The following is a 17,541-nucleotide window of genomic DNA, read 5'->3' on the forward strand; positions in this document are numbered from 1 at the left end:
AGTGTTCTTCATATTTAGAGATATTAATTCTGCCTAAAACAGTATTTTAGGCAATTTAAACGTTAATTTTTTAATATAGTGAAAATGACAATGCTATACATGTACATGTATATACACCAATGAAACACACACATGGGTAACATTTGTCTCTATCCACAGGGTATTATCTACCTTGGTAATACCAGGTACTGCATTTGTCTCTATCCACAGAGTATTACCTACCTGGGTAACATTTGTCTTCATCCTCAGAATAATCTGATCCCTCATTATAACAGATTTTCTCCTCAGTGTCCAAGATTTGAGACAGAGAGCCACTGAGATCTGGACAGAAGCCATTGGTCTGGTTGTTCATGCCTAGAAAATGGAAGAGATCTTTTGTGGTAGAGCATTTTATTTTTGCATTACCTTATACAGGTGTCAGTCTATCCACAATCTACGAAAGACTTGGCAGCCTGACCAGTGGGTGTAAGTATTTCTTATGACAGATTATTTTGTATGTTTGGAATCATGTACTACCCCAGCAGACAAACGACACTGATTCACCATTGAATCAACGTTAATTTTGGTGGATCAACGTAGAATTAATGTCGTTTGCCTGCTGGGACGTATCTCTAATTTCAGCACAAATTCAGCTCCATACATTATTTAACAGAAAAAACATATCAGTATTGCCCATTTGCATATCAATGTGAGAGACTGTAACTAAACTAATTATATTTCAAGGGCAGTCATTGTTAATTTGACTAAAGATTAAATTACCTATTTACATATCAATCGGAGATAATCAAAGCTGTCAACATAACTCACCTGCCAGTAATTTCCCAAGGGGAAGATCACCTTTAAATGCCAGAGAAAAGTTGCGTGCACACTCTATGTACTTATCCTTGGGAATATCTTTATGTTGGACTAGTACACCTTTAACTTGACAGAAGCCCTTAAATAAAAATGCTATTCTATTATCAAAGTAAAAAGCATAGTTCCAGAAACATGGTAAACATACATGTGCTTTTATTTACACCTGAAAAATATATCATACTCATCATGTTTAATTGCAAGCAGACTCAATTTACGGCGTATCCTCAAAAGTAACTTACCATATTTAAGGTGACAGAATGACAAGTCACAACTGGCAGACCAGGAGGTCTAAATATTGTGTAGTCATCAGAGTTACAAGCCTGTCTCACCAAGTCACCAAGATTGACAGAATAAGCTACAAATCGTTGATCCATGATGTTGCTATAATACTGCCAACAGCTCTTGGGTGTTGATGTATTTCCTGATGATGTCACATTAAACTGGAGTGTTAGCACTTTGGATGGAACTGAAATTATAGAAAATATGACAAAAATTAACAATTGATTTCATTGAAGACTCTTGAACAAGGGATTTTTTTATTTACTGAGTGCAGGACATATACTTTATAAGTCAAGGAAATAAAACTACATTTACTTTTTTGAATCGAGGAGTGAAAGTACATGTGTGACAATCTCACTAAATAGAGAGGCAGTTAATGATTTCTTTATTTTCTCAAGAATAATTGATCAATCAAATAATGGATAATTATGGGACCAAGAATGACTTTCCTTGGTCAAGGATATTGCTCATAGGTATTTTAGACATGGTAAAAGGTGGTTAAAGACACTCACCTGGTAGACAAACTCCATCATTTTCATCACCATCTTCTTTGACCACCTTTCCAATTCTACACCTCACTGTCCCATTGTGTCTGACATCAGTTGCACCCAGAGCAGGGCATTTCCTGGTTGCAGTTACATTGTAAGGAGCAGGGTTTGCTTCAAAGTATTCCATGATTTTATTTCCACAATCACGAACCTTTTTGGCTGTCAACACTTCTTTTGGAAATGTCATATTGTAGAAGTGATAACCAAACTTCATCTTCTGGTAAACCTGGAGAAATAATAGTTACACATTCTTAGTATTGGTGAACTGGCTTCATTTTGAGTGTTAAATTGTGTGTTTAGAAAATTTTATAGTCATTAAAAATATATATACATTTTCTATCATTGTCTCTGCATGAATTTTGTATATTGTCAAACAACCCAAATCTTTTACTAACTGTCTTTTATTTTTTCATATTTTATTTGTTTTTAATGAAATAAAATGAAAAATAATGTTTACTAAATAAATTCCAATTTTCTTGGGGGAATATGCATCAATACTGGAACATTATACTATGTTGATATGAAAATTTTTGCAATATTTATTGAGTCATAACTGCCTACCTTATTTCCATCCATGGTGAAGGTAAGTCCCTCAAATACCACTCGTGTGTGGTATGAGTCACAAATACTTCTTGAAAGATTAGTTATATTGACACTGATATCATTTTGCTGGAACCAGTAATTTGTAGCACTTTCAATGGCCTGTACGCATTCGTTGGAGAAGTTTGCCGGTCGCGAAAAAGTTGCCACTGTTGTTACTTTATAGCCTATAATAAAAAACAATTATCAGGTTACTTAAGGATTGCGAGGAAAGTTGGAGCAAATATATCACGCTTCACTAATATGATGCAGTCCCCAAGATCATTTCCATAATTCTTCATACAGGTCAACACTGTTTCTATTAAATGTTGGTCAATGGAAGACAACATTTCCTTTATATAAAGGTTTGATTAATCAAGGTCAACAATGACCCCTCATTGGATTAATGTGGTATGCTATCTGTGACCAATTCACTTGCTTTAGTCCATGCATTCACTAACCTGGTGTTTCCCCTTTGGACTCTCTGAGACCACCTGCAATGATAAAAATAGTTGTCTTATCAACTTTTGCTTTTAGGGTGGAGTAGTCATCATTTTACTTTATCACAATGTGCACATTTAAAAAAAGTTGGTATACAGTATTCTGTGAGACAGAGGACATAAAAATTGTATAATTATTATGAAAATATCCAATATACCAGTAGTTGACCCAGTGTGACATGACAGAGAGTCCCTAATGCTAGAGTCCGGTTACCACTAATTTGCATAGGTAAGCTTAACCCCAAAACTTGACCCACTTACGTCAAGCTAACCCTAATTTTTAAAAGTAAATGTAGGGTAAACTCTCCATTAACCTCAGTTTTGTCACACTGGCATTGGGTGGTCAGTCACTTACCAATTGGGGTGGTTGGTTTTGTACCAGGTGGGGTGGTTGGTTTTGTACCAGGTGGGGTGGTTGGTCCTGTACCCATTGTGGTGGTAGGTCTTGTACCAGGTGAGGTGGACGGTTTTGTACCAGGTGGGGTGGTCGGCCCTGTACCAGGTGGAGTGGTCGGTTTTGTACTAGGTGGAGTGGTCGGCCCTGTACCAGGTGGAGTGGTCGGTCCTGTACCAGGTGAGGTGGTCGGTTTTGTACTAGGTGGAGTGGTCGGCCCTGTACCAGGTGGGGTGGTCAGCCCTGTACCAGGTGTGGTGGTTGGTTTTGTACTAGGTGGAGTGGTCGACCCTGTACCAGGTGGAGTGGTCGGTCCTGTACCAGTTTGGGTGGTCGGTCTTGTACTAGTAACAGTTGGTGTGGTTGGTAGTGTACCGACGGAGGTGGTCTGTCTTATACCAGACATAGTAGTTCCCGTTGTTGTGACTGTATTTGTAGTAGCTGCTGTTGTTGTTGATGCTGTACTAGTTGTATTACTTGTTAGAGTTCCAGTTGTTGTCACTGTTGTACTAGTTGTATCACTGGTTTGAGCTGGAGTTGTTGTCGTCGTACTGGTTGTTGTACTAGTTGTAGTTGTAGGTCTTATTTGGCACCGCACGCCAGAGTAACCCACTGGGCAATGACACAGGAACCCATTGATCATATCTGTACAGTTACCGCCATATTTGCATGGGTTTGATCTGCATTCATCAATTTCTGAATATGAAGTAAAAAAAAAAGAAAAGAAAAAATTACTCAATGTCACTCAGGGCGTAGGGAAAAGAGCATGGGTAAAGGGTGTCCAAATAAATTTTTGAAATGTCATATACGATGAAATCCATATATTCTACAAGATGTGATCATTTATCTATATTATTATTATTATTATTATTATTATTATTATTATTATTATCCTAAATGCATCAGGTTCTGGTAAGGACAGGAATGATCTTGTCCTGCATTTCAAACTTATATTATATGGAGACATCTGAAAAATTTACAACATCACATATTTTCTCTAAATATACTTTCCTAATTCAGTCCTATTAGAAGACAACTGGTGTGGACGCTTCCATCAATAATACCAAGGAAAATTGTTAAATAAGTTAATTAAAATTTAACAGCTAGGTCTGTAGATGTACTAGTAGGTAGAGTGGTCCTCCAAACTGTCAATGATGACAGTGTCAGTGACAAGAAGACAGTGTCATCCACTATGATGATGACAATAAAATGGCTTTCATACCTGTTTCACAGTCCTTCCCTCTATATCCAGGTAAGCAGTCACATCTGTACTTCTTTTTCATGTTCTTACAGGTGGCGTTGTTTTGGCAGGGATCCTCCTGACAATAATTGATCTCTGAAATAAATAAATTAGTAAATATATAAATGAACATACGGTAAATAAAGTGTTACCTTGACAACTTAACAGGTTCTCTTTCAGAGGGGATAAAAGGTGACCTTGTTACGGCTGAGGTCCTTTCAAATAAATATTTTTGCCTTTGAATTTATTTTTTGTTTCACTTTCAGATAAATTTTACAGATATGTACAAAATTGCAAAAATCACCAGACAAATTCTTGTTTGCTTTATAAAATACCCACACATATTACATTTGTTTGAAAGTATACTGTCAAAATTGCATATTTACATGTAAAATTACTGTCTATAGCCATAACTAAACCATGGAAATACTAGCATGGGTATTGAACTAGCATGAGCATGGGTATCAAATATTGCCAAATCCGTACCTTCTACCTTCAAAGTCTCTTTTTGTGCTTTTTTGAGTAAACTGAAGCCTGATTTGCCATCATCTGGGGCTTTCTGAACCTCTTCGATTACAACAACTAAAAGGTGCAACAATAATTGGACCACGTTCACCTGGAATTTGACATTTACAGTTTTAATATTTAAAGAAACACTGGGTAAAAAGACATTGAACTGTTGGCTTTGTAGAAAAGGTAGAAAGTTATTGCCTCATTTGCACATACGGTATGCTCTGCTTTCAAAACAGATTATTTTAAATATGAATAAAAAAAAACAAGAATAAAAATGTGTAATATCCACCAAAGTAATAACAATTAGGTTTGCAGTATACAGGTTCAACTGTAGAATACCTAAGGAGCAGTCACTTTCAGCGTGTGCCTCAATAATAAATAAGAAATTATGTTACATGAATATTAATTGGTAGCTCATATCACACATCAGTCATTACAACAGAAAGCAGGGGGTTCAGGGTCAACCCCACCAGCACCACTATTTTGTTACTGAGTGGTTTAAATGGGCTTCCTACAAGTCCTTCAGCATTGGTTCCAAATACAATACAAATTTACAGTGAAACTGACAGTGGAGAGAGGGATATACATGTACTTGTATAAGTAAAAGTGTATTTAATGACTTGTTATGCATGCATGGGGGTATTTCATAATATATTGCACCCAAAGTATAACAAATTCACCAGAAGTAGGAAATATCTTATTTTGACAAAGGTCCACAGAAGATTGTGGTAAAGTTTTAGCGTACGTACCGAGGTAGGCCGTGGCGGGGCTATTGTGGACGTATTCCCTGTAGTGTTGTCCGCATAAGACATAGTCTCAGCGACGGCAACAACTTCTACTTTAAGGTATGCCATAAAGAAGAAGACGTATAAACTTCCATTCCTATAATAATCAAATGAAAAAAATCATGATATGTTTTATAAAATAATAGTTGGAGAATGTGCGTATTGATCAGCGACATTTGGAAGACATTTAAAATCTTTTTCGTCCTTAAAATCTTTAAAAAGATAAATGAAAGAGCTAAACATAGGTAGGCCTACTCAAAATTGTCAAAAAATCTATCACTACTTCAGAACAAACTGTGGAGTGAGATGGTGATTGTGCGTTCATAGGTATGTTTAAGCATGTGCTCAGTTCACGGACCTTTTCCTTAAGGAATATATATTTAACACAACACCAAATAAGGTGTATGGTCAATAAAGCAAACAGTGTGTTCATTATCATTGTTATTATGTGATTTTTTTCTTTTTCTTTCTTTCTTCTTTTTATGATGTTTGATTAAAAAAAAGAAAAGCAAAGCAAAACATTTCAAGTTAAAGGTATATTTGAAGCGAGAGAAACATTATGGTGGCATTTGTCTTGGCTTGGTGCCCATAATTATTTGACATGAGTGCTTGCTTAATATCCATCTTTAACAATCTGTGATGTAAGTGATTAAATAAATAAAATTCAAACTTACCTTACTTCTGTTACTTCACATGTTGGCTGACTTTCATTTAGAGGTCCATTCTTATATGCTGCCACTATCTAATCCATAACAAATTTTATAATGTTAATTTTATCTGTTCAATCTATTTAGTTGCCCTTAACATGTATACATATACTAAACACAAACTAGTGTGAATATTTTAATGTTGTGGTCTTGAGAATGCATTACTACATGCCATACTTTGACAAAATAAGTACGTCTGTAGATTAATGAAAAGATAATACAGCAAAGCATGTCTTTGTCTAGAAATAATTACTACAAATATATTTGAATTATATAAACGAAATTTGAAATGACGCTCAATCGGAAGTAAAAACGAGGAGTGACATAAGAACGATTTCAGTTTATACGCTTGTCAGATGCATGGTCGTACTGGTAGCCGGTGGAACAGGAATGGTTATCCTAGCAATAAATTCAGGGATCCCGGGCCGTATGATTAGTACAAATTAGGGTTAATCGGAGTATTGGAATAACTGGTAGTATATGAGACAAATGTCACTTGTACAAAGTGAAAAGGAAGGACCACGGTCCATAGATTACTACCATTCCTGTCTTTCCGGTTTGACAACGAAAATTGCCATCACTCAGATGCAATCAATGGGATCAGCTTTATTCCTTGACAAGTCTCCTCGAGCTGCTAGGGGGTAACTAACTCACGCGTGCGCTCGGCTTATTTACCCCCTCGAGCAGGCATGTCAGGCAATTAGGCCGATCTGAATGTGCCCTAATTATTCTACATGACAAACTATCACCTCTTTACAGAAGTCCTCAGTGAAGTTCTTGTATTCCTGGGAGGAAGTATTGGTCAACTCCGCCGTGAACTCAGAGTCTATTTTCATTGTGTTGTTTGTTACAACTGAAAAAAATATTGGCCATCATTTGTTTATAGTTGTTTCGTTTAATTACACATAAGTTTTCAATTATTTGCATGTACAATCGACACTACAGTTGACGTTTTTATCTACGTGTAGCAAGAATGCTTCTAGTTGACATGCAATACGTTTACACGAAAATATGGGGCATGAAAACATGGGTTGTTGAACTGAAATTCTTAGAAAATAACGGTTGAAGTGTGATGTTGCTATGGAATTGTTGGATGTCGACATGGCATGTTTAATTGGAACAGTGACATTGGTATTTTAAAGTCCCGACAGACTGATAAAAAAATGAAAATTTCATTTAAGGATTATAATTGCAACAACCAGTGAACATAAATAACTGCCCAAAAAATACTACAAAACATCAATTTGCGTATCTGAATGTTTATATTCAACTTAACTTTATTTATCTTTTCATAACTTAGATTTTATCTCTATTCTTTATCAATCATTTTGCTGAAATAATATAGTCAGTTTGTAATAAACAGGAAGCCAATACATACAACAATTAACAAGAAAAATGTACCTTGTTCTGGCTCAGGTGCCTCTGTGGTAAGTGGAAGCTCAGTTGTTGTCACCTCAGTTGTTGCAGATTCTGCAGTTGTAGGTTCTGCAGTACTGACGGCACTTGGCGTGGTGTCTACTTTGGTACTCAATGTAGGTGGTTGATTCGTGGATGTAGTACCTGTAGTACTTGTAGTAGGTGTAGTAGTTGTAGTAGGTGTAGTTGCTGTGGTAGGTGCAGATGTTGTAGTACCTGTAGTAGTTGTAGCAGGTGTAGTTGCTGTGGTCGGCGCGGATGTCGTAGTAGCTGCAGTACTTGTAGTGGGCGTTGTTGCTGTAGTTGCTGTGGTGGTAGTTGTGGTTGTTGTTGTGGTGGTAGTTGTGGTTGGAGTTGGGGTGGTAGTAGATGTTGTAGTTGTTTCCGGAGGGACTGAAATAATAATGATAATAAAAATAATAATGATAATAATAATTACATAATATATTTATTAGAGTGTAAAACCCATAACGACTTTAGCAAACTTCACAGCACAAAAAAACTTAAGATAAAATTGTTTACAGATAACAATATTTAAGAGATATAATAACCCAAAACGATTATAAGTTAATAAGACAGAAAATAACATGACAGCTGTGCCATGACCGTTTGAAGTGATGCCTATACCACTTTCACTTTCATACCAGCATAACTGATTGTTTTCTGTCGCACTTAAAATATCACTAAAGCATTTCTTCTTTAGTACAACCATTATAAAAATAATCCATGTGACATGGAAAAAAGACTTAAGTAATTACTAACACGTTGCATTTTAACTCTAATATTGCTCTATACATAGATTTTAGTTCGTCATAAAAACACTATTCCTGTTAATTTTAGCCCATGTTCATTTTGGAAATTTTAAATGGGTCGCAATCTTTTTAGCTATGGTTCTGTTGTATTGAACGCTAAATAGGACATGTTGAGTACTGAATTAAAAAAGAAGAGATTGTCTAATATACTTTACAAAAACAACCCGTAAGACAGCAGGCAACAACAGAAACAACATTGAAGCAGAACGCAACTGCAGATGACTTACGTACCTTCAAATTTCAATTTTCCCTTGTCTATCTGGAGTCCAGAGAAAGCGAAGTTATCGTAGACAAAAGCTTTGTGTAGAATAGTTGCAGCCTGGGTTTTACTAATTCCGGGATTCCGAATCTTTGTGGAATCAAACCCTACGGTAAAATCTGCTGTCACACTGCCCGCCCTGTGGGTAGGTAAAAGGTAGTGTTGCAGTAGTCAAATATATACAGTGTATATATTAGATTTTCCTTATTCTAAACGTTTAATCGGTTGTTAGAAGCGACAATTTGTAATTATGAGATGTAACCTTGAGTGCGATGCACTCACCTTTTCACTTCAAAATTCAACTTTGTGCACGCACACGTATACTTATATATTAAATGTTCAATAATGATATGACAGCTTTTAAGTCAAATGTAGCCTAAAAAATAAAACGATTTCCCAGTTATAATAACGAAACGTGAGAACCAAATATGCAACGTACTCTTAGGCTCTATTCCCATAGATTTTAGCTCGATCTATCCCCGCGGGGAGTCTCACTAGATTACTTTCAGATAATCTGACTTAAATGTCCGTCCCGCCTACTACAAGCTGTAAGGGGATAATTAACTTTCGTGTCCGCCCGGCTGACAGCTATTTAGCGTGAACCCCCAGGGAGTTAGGTCGATCTAGTTGGATCGATCTAATCTCTGGGAATGGGGTCTTAAACTGTCTACAGTTCAGCCTAAATACATGTATGCACATAAACATATAAGAACAAATAACTACAATGCGGCCCAAACATATGTGCAACGTACCTAAATCTGTCCACAGTACAACTCCTATATATGTTCGCCATCACACTGGCCTTGTAAATTTCTGCAACCTAAAATGGAATAAAAGAGTTATAGATTTTTATATATTTATTATGACATATGCTGTAATTATTTAACATTTTATAAGACATAGTTTTACTAACCTTTACATTTTCAAGATTTCACATTATAGACACTCGTGACAATTAACTCTTTTACTTTTAGTACAAAGCGGGTTAATCTCAGTTGTATCGATCAGGACTGTAGCCAGTTATTTTAAAGGAGGAGTTCTTTCTTTAAAAAATGGTGGACCCTTTCACGGCGAAACATTTTGACACAGAGCCTGCCGTAGTTCAATGTTTTCATTAAGAGCGGGTCTTTTCCCGACCAAAATGCGGTTGTTATCCCCCCACCCCACCCCCTCCGTCCCCGACCTACACACCCCTACGTACCCCGTTACAAATCTGGGTGGCCAGCGCTCTGTAGGTGGTCGATGAGGGGTCGTTGTGTGCCGCAGTAAAGACCACATTGGTCAAGGTGATTTCCCCGGTCAAGGTGAGGGGGGACACTGGAAGTATAGTTATCATAATTAACTTAGACCCCATTCCCGCAGATTTTAGATCGATCTATCCCTGTGGGGAGTCTCACTAGATTACTGTCAGCTTAGCCGGCTTAAATGTCAGTCCCTCCTACTAAAAGCTGTAAGGGGGTAATTAACTAGCGTGAGCGCTGACTGCAATTTAGCGTGAACCCCCCCTGGAGTTAGGTCGATCTAGATGGATCGATCTAAAACTATGGGAATGCAGCCTTAGGCTTGATCATACCCTGCACCATTACGGTCTGTAGGTTCATTTGACCTGCATTGAGAAAATACTGTAGGTGCGTTTAAATTGGCATATTTAAAGAGGACACCAAATTCATTATTTGACGTTCAAATCATACTGTCGATCGATATGTTAGCTTGAAGAGTACAGTAAAAATGAAACTTTGCCTAATAAACTAAAAATGTGGTATTGCTCTTTTTAAAAACTGGATGCACTTATTTTTGTATTACAATTGTACCCAAATATCCATTCCAACAGCTAATATTATGTCGATGACAATTTTTGATTACATTGATATTAAAATCTTTCCTATAATCATCCCCTGTTAAATATATAAGTGACAAAATTTCTTAAAGGTAGTGGTAGATCAGAAAACGTAAAGTAACCAATACTCATATCAGACCAACTTTTGAGGATATTCAAAAGGAAATACACTGATCATAAGACATGCAAGTAAATATTAGTTACAACATAAATCAATGTACTTACCCGATCCTGTATATGGGATATCACTTTGAGCTGAGGATGATTCAAAGAAAATATTATTGATGACCGTGCATATGTAAACATTCATGAATTTCAAATATACTTGTAAAAATTGAGTTTCGACATTAAAAAACACAGTTTAAAGGATAAAAAATTGTAAATTATTTAAGACAAGACGTCAAGAAATGAACTTGTCTTAAAATTACAAGTTCCAAAAATCCTGTCAGTTATGAGACAACAGAGACAGAAACTGGTTGACCCCTATCCGCTATTACACGAACGTCCGCTGTTTGTTTTGTTATCCGTTACGAGAAAAAAAACGGATACTCACTTGCAAACACAATTGCAGCAGCTGTCACACCTATGAGTACCAGGGCCACAAAAAATATCAGGACAACCATTCTTCCGCTACAAGAACACCTTTTCGTCTTCCCCTTCTTAGATCTTTCCCAGACTTCGTCGTAACTATCTGTAGAGGCATTGGACGGAATGAACAAGGAAGCTGGAGTCCGTCTGTACGGGTCTTCGTTGTAGTAGGCCAGTGCCGGAAGACGTCTTGTGTTACTACGTCCTGCGGTGGAATACGCTTCACCCCAAACATCATAGAAAGGGGAGTTGTAGGCATATTGATCTGGACGACCCTGTGTGAAATGATAATTTTATGAAAATTAGGAACTTAAAAAGAATGGATATACACGTACCAAGTATGATGGACGATACGAGCGCCGACTTTTGGAATTTATTCCATGGAGAGTCCTCATATTTTTATGTTTATTTTTTTAATTAAAAAATATAGACGTATCAAAATGTGCACTTTGATGAAAATAGATTTTCAGGAAATGAAGTAATGGGAGTGAAAAAGATTTTACAACAGTGTCATAATTGAATGTTTTTTTTACGTTTATCAAAGCTCTGCTTCATATGAATGCATACTAGTGTAAGGAGTCAAGAAAGACGGCCAGGTGAAAGTTTTACTTCGCTGTTTCTTTATAATTCCTAACTCCTTACTTTCTCTCAAATTCCGAAGTCATCTTTCTCTTTTTTTTATAGTTATTTCTGTTGATAAAGTTTTTTCAGTTTATTTATACATGTATTTGACAATACCATATAGAACAATTTTAAAAGGCCTCGTCTACATTTGCAAAAGTCACATTATTTCCTCATCCATTTGATACAGTTCTTTTATAACCACACAAACTGCCCAGCCTCCAGCGCTGTGCAAACTACTTCAAAATATATATATAAAAAACGCAAAATTGACTGCAATTTTGCTTGCTCTATTTTCCTTCCAAAACACTTTTCTATTGACTGTCTTGAAAAGAACTGTCAAAATTATGTAAAAGGTAGATTGGCTGGCTTTTCGGGTCACTGTTGGGGATATTGTAAATCGATGACTTGCTTTTTTTAATTTCCATTTATATATCTAACCCCCTACGCGTATATCTCGGAGTTATCACCTGTATTAATGTAGACAGCGCTATGACAATAGTAGATAGCGGTTTTAAAGACCATTTTGTTCTATTTGAGTGGTATAGTTTAGCGATACACTTTATATTGGTACACTTTGAGAGACTGACAAAATTATTACTAGAACTATTAGATAAGATTGTCACCTAAACGGAGCCTCTGCGCTCGACAATTTCAGTGTATTACGAGCACCTATGTCGGGCAGAGGAGTAGACATTGTGGTTCGTTTTGCCACGTTTCGCTTGAAATGCTATTTGGGATGAACAAGGGGGAAAAGATTACCTAGGGAAAGTCGGTCAAGCGGTCAAGCGGCTCACTTTGCCCCCCCCCGCGGATCCCCCCCCCACTCCCCCCCCCCCCGGATCCCCCCCCCCCCACTTCCCCCCCCCCACCCTCCGTCAGAGCTTTCACGGTATTTTCCAAAATAGAATCTGTGGCCCATCATTCCGCTTGTCAAAATGTAAACCCTTATTGTCAGTGGTTTTGAATAAAGCACTCCACACACCTTGACATAAATAGCATATCACTCCCTTTCCAAGAAGAGACTACTAGGTCTCAACACAGGTACGTCTCTACACGTACATAAAAGATTAGTCAACTAGATACACATCTGAACTTAGTCGACTATTACTTGAGGCTCAACCAACCAATTCGGCAGACCCGAAGCAGCGGGGCTAGGAGATGGGGTCGAAAGAACGTCCCTTTTGTCTGTAAAAGGTTTGCTCTACATCGAAATTTGACTCGGAATCTATGTCATTTCATAACTATGTATAAAGGGGTAAAAAGGTCCACATTAAAAAAAAAATCATTAAAACCCCTCTTCGAGTTCAAGTCCTGCTTATCGCTAGGCTTAACGTGTCTGAGTTATCAACAATGAATAAAGACATCCATTTTTATCATCATTTTCATAAGTCTATTCAGAGTAGATTTTTGTTATGATAGTTTCCTTTTGTGTGTGTGTGTGTGTGTGTGTGTGTGTGTGTGTTGTGTTAGTTCTATGTCCTTGTCTTTTTATTTTCTGTCATCAGTCTTGTAGATGATTTTAGATATTCTGTACTGCGCATTGAGATTTTTGTGGAATGCGCCATGAAATAATCTACTGTTTCTACTATAAATATCTTTTATTATTACTTAAGACTCCTTTTGTCGTTGAGACGAGAACATAGGTAAATATACTGAAAGGTGACATTCCCGCCTGACTGAATACAAAGTAAAGGCGAGCTTTCAATTTGAATTCTTTTGAAAACGAGACAGATTACGCACGTATAAAAAATGAGGTCATATTGCATTCTATTAGGCTTGCACAATCGTGCACTGTGAAAGGATTAAGATCAAAAAGGACTGATATATGAAGTTGTAGACCATGGACAAAGTTACATTATTATGTCCAAGTGTAAACTAAGGGTCGTTCGTAACTAGTTCAAAATGTGCTAATGTGCACCAACTCTACGGGGACTCTAGCAAAATGCAATCAGATTAACAGACTTACAAGCTATATTATATATTTACACGTATTTATACGTTTATTTCCAAAGTACTCGTATAATACCATCTTCTCTGTATTCCACTCAACGCCGGGAGGAGGCGTGTTATTACTCTTACCTGACCCCGGTTTCACACACATACACACATACACACACACATACACACACACACACACACTATCATAACAAAAATCTACTCTGCCCTGACCCCGGTTTCACACACACGCACACACACACACGTAAAAAAATTTAAGTCAGGTTCCCTGACTAAGAACTTAATTACCAAGGTTACATGGGCACGTGGGCATTTTTTACACTATAAGGAGCAGTGTAACAGCACTCTCATTTAAATCTTAATCAACTTTTCACACGGAGAGGTACAGATTTCTGCATCGGACAAGTTTGACAGTAGGTAATTAAGCTTGGGAGGGGGGGTACACACTTTCACAAGCTCCAATGAACCAATGAAATATTAATCCCTCTAACTAGCCGTGTCAGGGCTCGGATTAATCAAAGAGTTCTACAGCTTCCTGGACGACTGCCCTCCGTAATAGCCGATCTGTTAAGTTGTCAGCATTTAAAAACCTTGTGCTATACAGAAAACCGTACGCCCCGATGTGAAAAACGGCCTTGTAGGGATTACCTTCATCGATGGGAAACAAAGCTATTTACTTAGTTTTAAAAAACAGCTTAGATTTAATTCCAATGCCAAACTGCACTTACCCTTGATTCGCGACGTGACCCCTTCTTGGAAGGCATGGCGACACTATGGTTTCTCTAAAGTTGTTTTATAGTGTTAAAACCTTGGAATCCCAGGTTATGGTGTTCGGGATTACTCCCTAAGGAACGTTGCTGTTAACCTGTAGCTTTGCCCTGAAATGTTGAAGAAAATATATATCTGTAAAGGGGCCCGAAGGTGGGATCACATTGGGGGGGGGGGGGTGGGGGGGGTGCAGGGAACACTTTACTGGCTCTTGTTTTATATGTAAACTTGTCGAGCTGCCTGGATGGGGATGTTATTCTTGGCCCTGTAACGACTCCACCCTGTCCTCCTTCGAGCACATTACAACAAAATAGCCATTTCTTCACCTGTAACTCATTGTATAGGATACTGACTTGTAGACTGACCTTAGAACTAGAAGGTGATCGTATGGTGAACATAACAAAAGTGAACGTCGCTACCGTTGCCACGTGAGGATCATCTCGAGGTCCTATGACAATCAGAGCAACCAAATTTAAAGCTGAAGTCACATTTACCTGTGCCGGTCGTGAACATGACGCTGTAGACAGGCTGGTCCAGGATAACAGGGGTCATTTTTTCAATAGGCGATCACCTACCTGACTACAGTGACCTGGTTTTTCCCTACCCGGATCTTTGGTATCTATAAGTGACCATGTGATTGTGCGCGGTCCAAGCTTATAATTTTCTTTCTTTTGACCGACCCATAGTGTTTCTGCGAAAAACCCAGTGGTGACGGTACGGGTCTGATTCAATAAAATCCACTAAAAGGGTTATTTAGTTCCTAGTCGTCGAAAACTCCAGTCACACCCTAGACGACGACGGTTAAAGTTAGTAATACAGAAAGTTAACCTTATACTGGCGGTCCAGGAGGGGGTTAAATGTCCCCCCTCCCCCTCCTCTTTTCCAAGAAATGTTTCTGCTTGAATAAACCAATGTGTTTACCAGTATGTTAATCTATGGCAGAGATATTTTATTGACCCTCCCAAAATGCTTTGAACTATTTATCCCTTACTTTTTTACAATCATAGCCCCCCTACCAGCATTCTATATGCGTCATTGTAACATTAACCAGGTACCTACTGCGTCCAACTAATTGTTATCACTTAAACGCACATTAAACGCACTCTTAGATGGAAAGAAGAGAAGACGACGACGCCGAAGAAGAAAATATACTGAAAATTTTGTGTTTGACAAATCATTCAGTCAATATGTGGTAATAACTGTTGACTACATGGTTAGACACTACTATGAAGAAGTTAAACATTCATCGACCCAGGATTGTAGCCAGCGATTTCGATTCAAAGAGGAGTTTTCTTTAAAAAAAATGTATCTTTTTACTCATTCAGTTGACCTAGCTTGACTAATGACATAAAATGTAGATCACAATTTAATTAAGAACAAAGCATTTCAAATCAAAAGAGGTGTTTTTCACCCCTCTCCTTCACGCACCCCACCTGTCTCCATCCAAACGACGCATGTCAACTGTCAACTATGTTTAACATGAATAGGTTCCTGTGCTTGGGGGGATCTCATAATCTCCCCTGTTGCTATTCTATACAAGCCACTAATGACAGAAACATGTCGCGTCGAACCCTGAGACACGAGGTTCGCTTTGTTATACCCCCTTTACACTGGACGGCGTCCTTTCTGCTGCCTTTCTGCGACCATGAAATTTGGCATCGCTGTGGTCTTAATAAGGAGGCACGAGCATTGATTTTGTATCAGAATGAATGCTCAATGATCGGCCAGTTGTCGGCACGTAAAGTATTATACTTCTTTAACTCTCAAATGGGGCCGTACTGCTGGACCCAGAAAGGACGCCGTCCAGTGTAAAGGGGGCTTTAAAGAGACTTTCAAGCGTCTCAACTTAGAAACATCTATAATCTTTCATCTTACCTATCGTAAGAATTACCCGTCGAACACCGCAAATTTGTCGAGGATCACTTTCGACTTGCGCCACTTCATGCGTGAGAACTGGGTGTTGGCGACACTTCAACGAAATCTCTTTCAATACAGATCTTTTTTTAACCACAGCGCCTATACAAAAATCGTTACCTGAGCCGAAAACGACCCAGTTGATTTCGGGTCAATATTTGCATGCGAAAAAAGGTCGAATTAGATCAGCAATGCATTGGCTGTGTGACAATAGCCGAATCAGAAATGCGTTTATTCAAACACGTGAAAAGGTTTATTCTCTCAGTTGTTTATCCGCCTAGTTGTGTGTTGACGGCCCGTTAACATGACCTTGACCCAAACCTTCGGCACGTTCTGTGTAAACTCTCCACCTTGCAGCTGCAAATCACAGTATTTTTTAGGTTTATATACAAATATTGACTTTGGGTGAGGTCTTCTGGGGGATTTATTGACTCGAAGCAGGGATAATACACCTGCACGTGACCTATCTTCACCGATCGATGAGCGTCACATTCGTATTTATGTAATTATAATTGTTATTATTATACATGAATTATGCCGACTTTTTTCCAGTACAGTGCATAACCATATAGATTAGCTCCTGGTAAGCTTTTCGACTTTGATCAGTAGAAGGATTTTTCTAAAACCCAGAAATCAGTCAGATGTGGGCACATTTTCTTTAGCAACGACATACATGAATGAGCAAGTTTGGTGAAAATGAGTAAAATATTGCCATTTTCTTCCATACAAGCAAAATGGATGGGTTAATTTCCATCTGTGACCTTTAATCATATGGAAAGCACCGACAATGCTTTCCGAAATACAGGTAATTATAAAAGATTATATTAATTTATTTATTTGAGTTGAGCTGAGATTTATTTATCTATTCATTGGTTGTTATTTGAGAGAACCCCCCCCCCTCAAAAATGCATACAAGATGTAACTTTTATCAGAGAGCACCTCTGCGTCAGTTCTTACATTTGTGTCT

At 37.9% G+C, this 17,541-nt stretch overlaps 1 protein-coding gene across 1 annotated transcript in view; it reads right to left on the bottom strand.

Moving 5' to 3' along the window:
• The window catches only part of LOC106170483 (uncharacterized), a 62,956-nt gene extending 46,183 nt beyond the window's left edge, over positions 1-16,773 (bottom strand). Inside the window, exons 1-20 of the mRNA XM_087019388.1 lie at positions 16,536-16,773; positions 14,621-14,770; positions 11,278-11,587; positions 10,950-10,979; positions 10,089-10,204; positions 9,640-9,707; positions 8,860-9,026; positions 7,802-8,209; positions 7,150-7,253; positions 6,368-6,435; positions 5,658-5,790; positions 4,882-5,011; positions 4,378-4,491; positions 3,117-3,851; positions 2,723-2,755; positions 2,244-2,449; positions 1,647-1,908; positions 1,095-1,321; positions 808-934; positions 223-354 (exon numbers count right to left, since the gene is read on the bottom strand). Coding sequence (XP_086875514.1) covers positions 223-354; positions 808-934; positions 1,095-1,321; positions 1,647-1,908; positions 2,244-2,449; positions 2,723-2,755; positions 3,117-3,851; positions 4,378-4,491; positions 4,882-5,011; positions 5,658-5,790; positions 6,368-6,435; positions 7,150-7,253; positions 7,802-8,209; positions 8,860-9,026; positions 9,640-9,707; positions 10,089-10,204; positions 10,950-10,979; positions 11,278-11,587; positions 14,621-14,656 — 3,406 coding nt within the window. The 5' untranslated portion in view covers positions 14,657-14,770; positions 16,536-16,773. The remainder of the gene's footprint in view (positions 1-222; positions 355-807; positions 935-1,094; positions 1,322-1,646; positions 1,909-2,243; positions 2,450-2,722; positions 2,756-3,116; positions 3,852-4,377; positions 4,492-4,881; positions 5,012-5,657; positions 5,791-6,367; positions 6,436-7,149; positions 7,254-7,801; positions 8,210-8,859; positions 9,027-9,639; positions 9,708-10,088; positions 10,205-10,949; positions 10,980-11,277; positions 11,588-14,620; positions 14,771-16,535) is intronic.
• Positions 16,774-17,541: the final 768 nt, after the last annotated feature.

This window comes from Lingula anatina, chromosome 8 (genome assembly GCF_051362555.1).
Source record: "Lingula anatina isolate TDL-2025a chromosome 8, LinAna3.0, whole genome shotgun sequence".
Taxonomy (NCBI): domain Eukaryota; kingdom Metazoa; phylum Brachiopoda; class Lingulata; order Lingulida; family Lingulidae; genus Lingula; species Lingula anatina.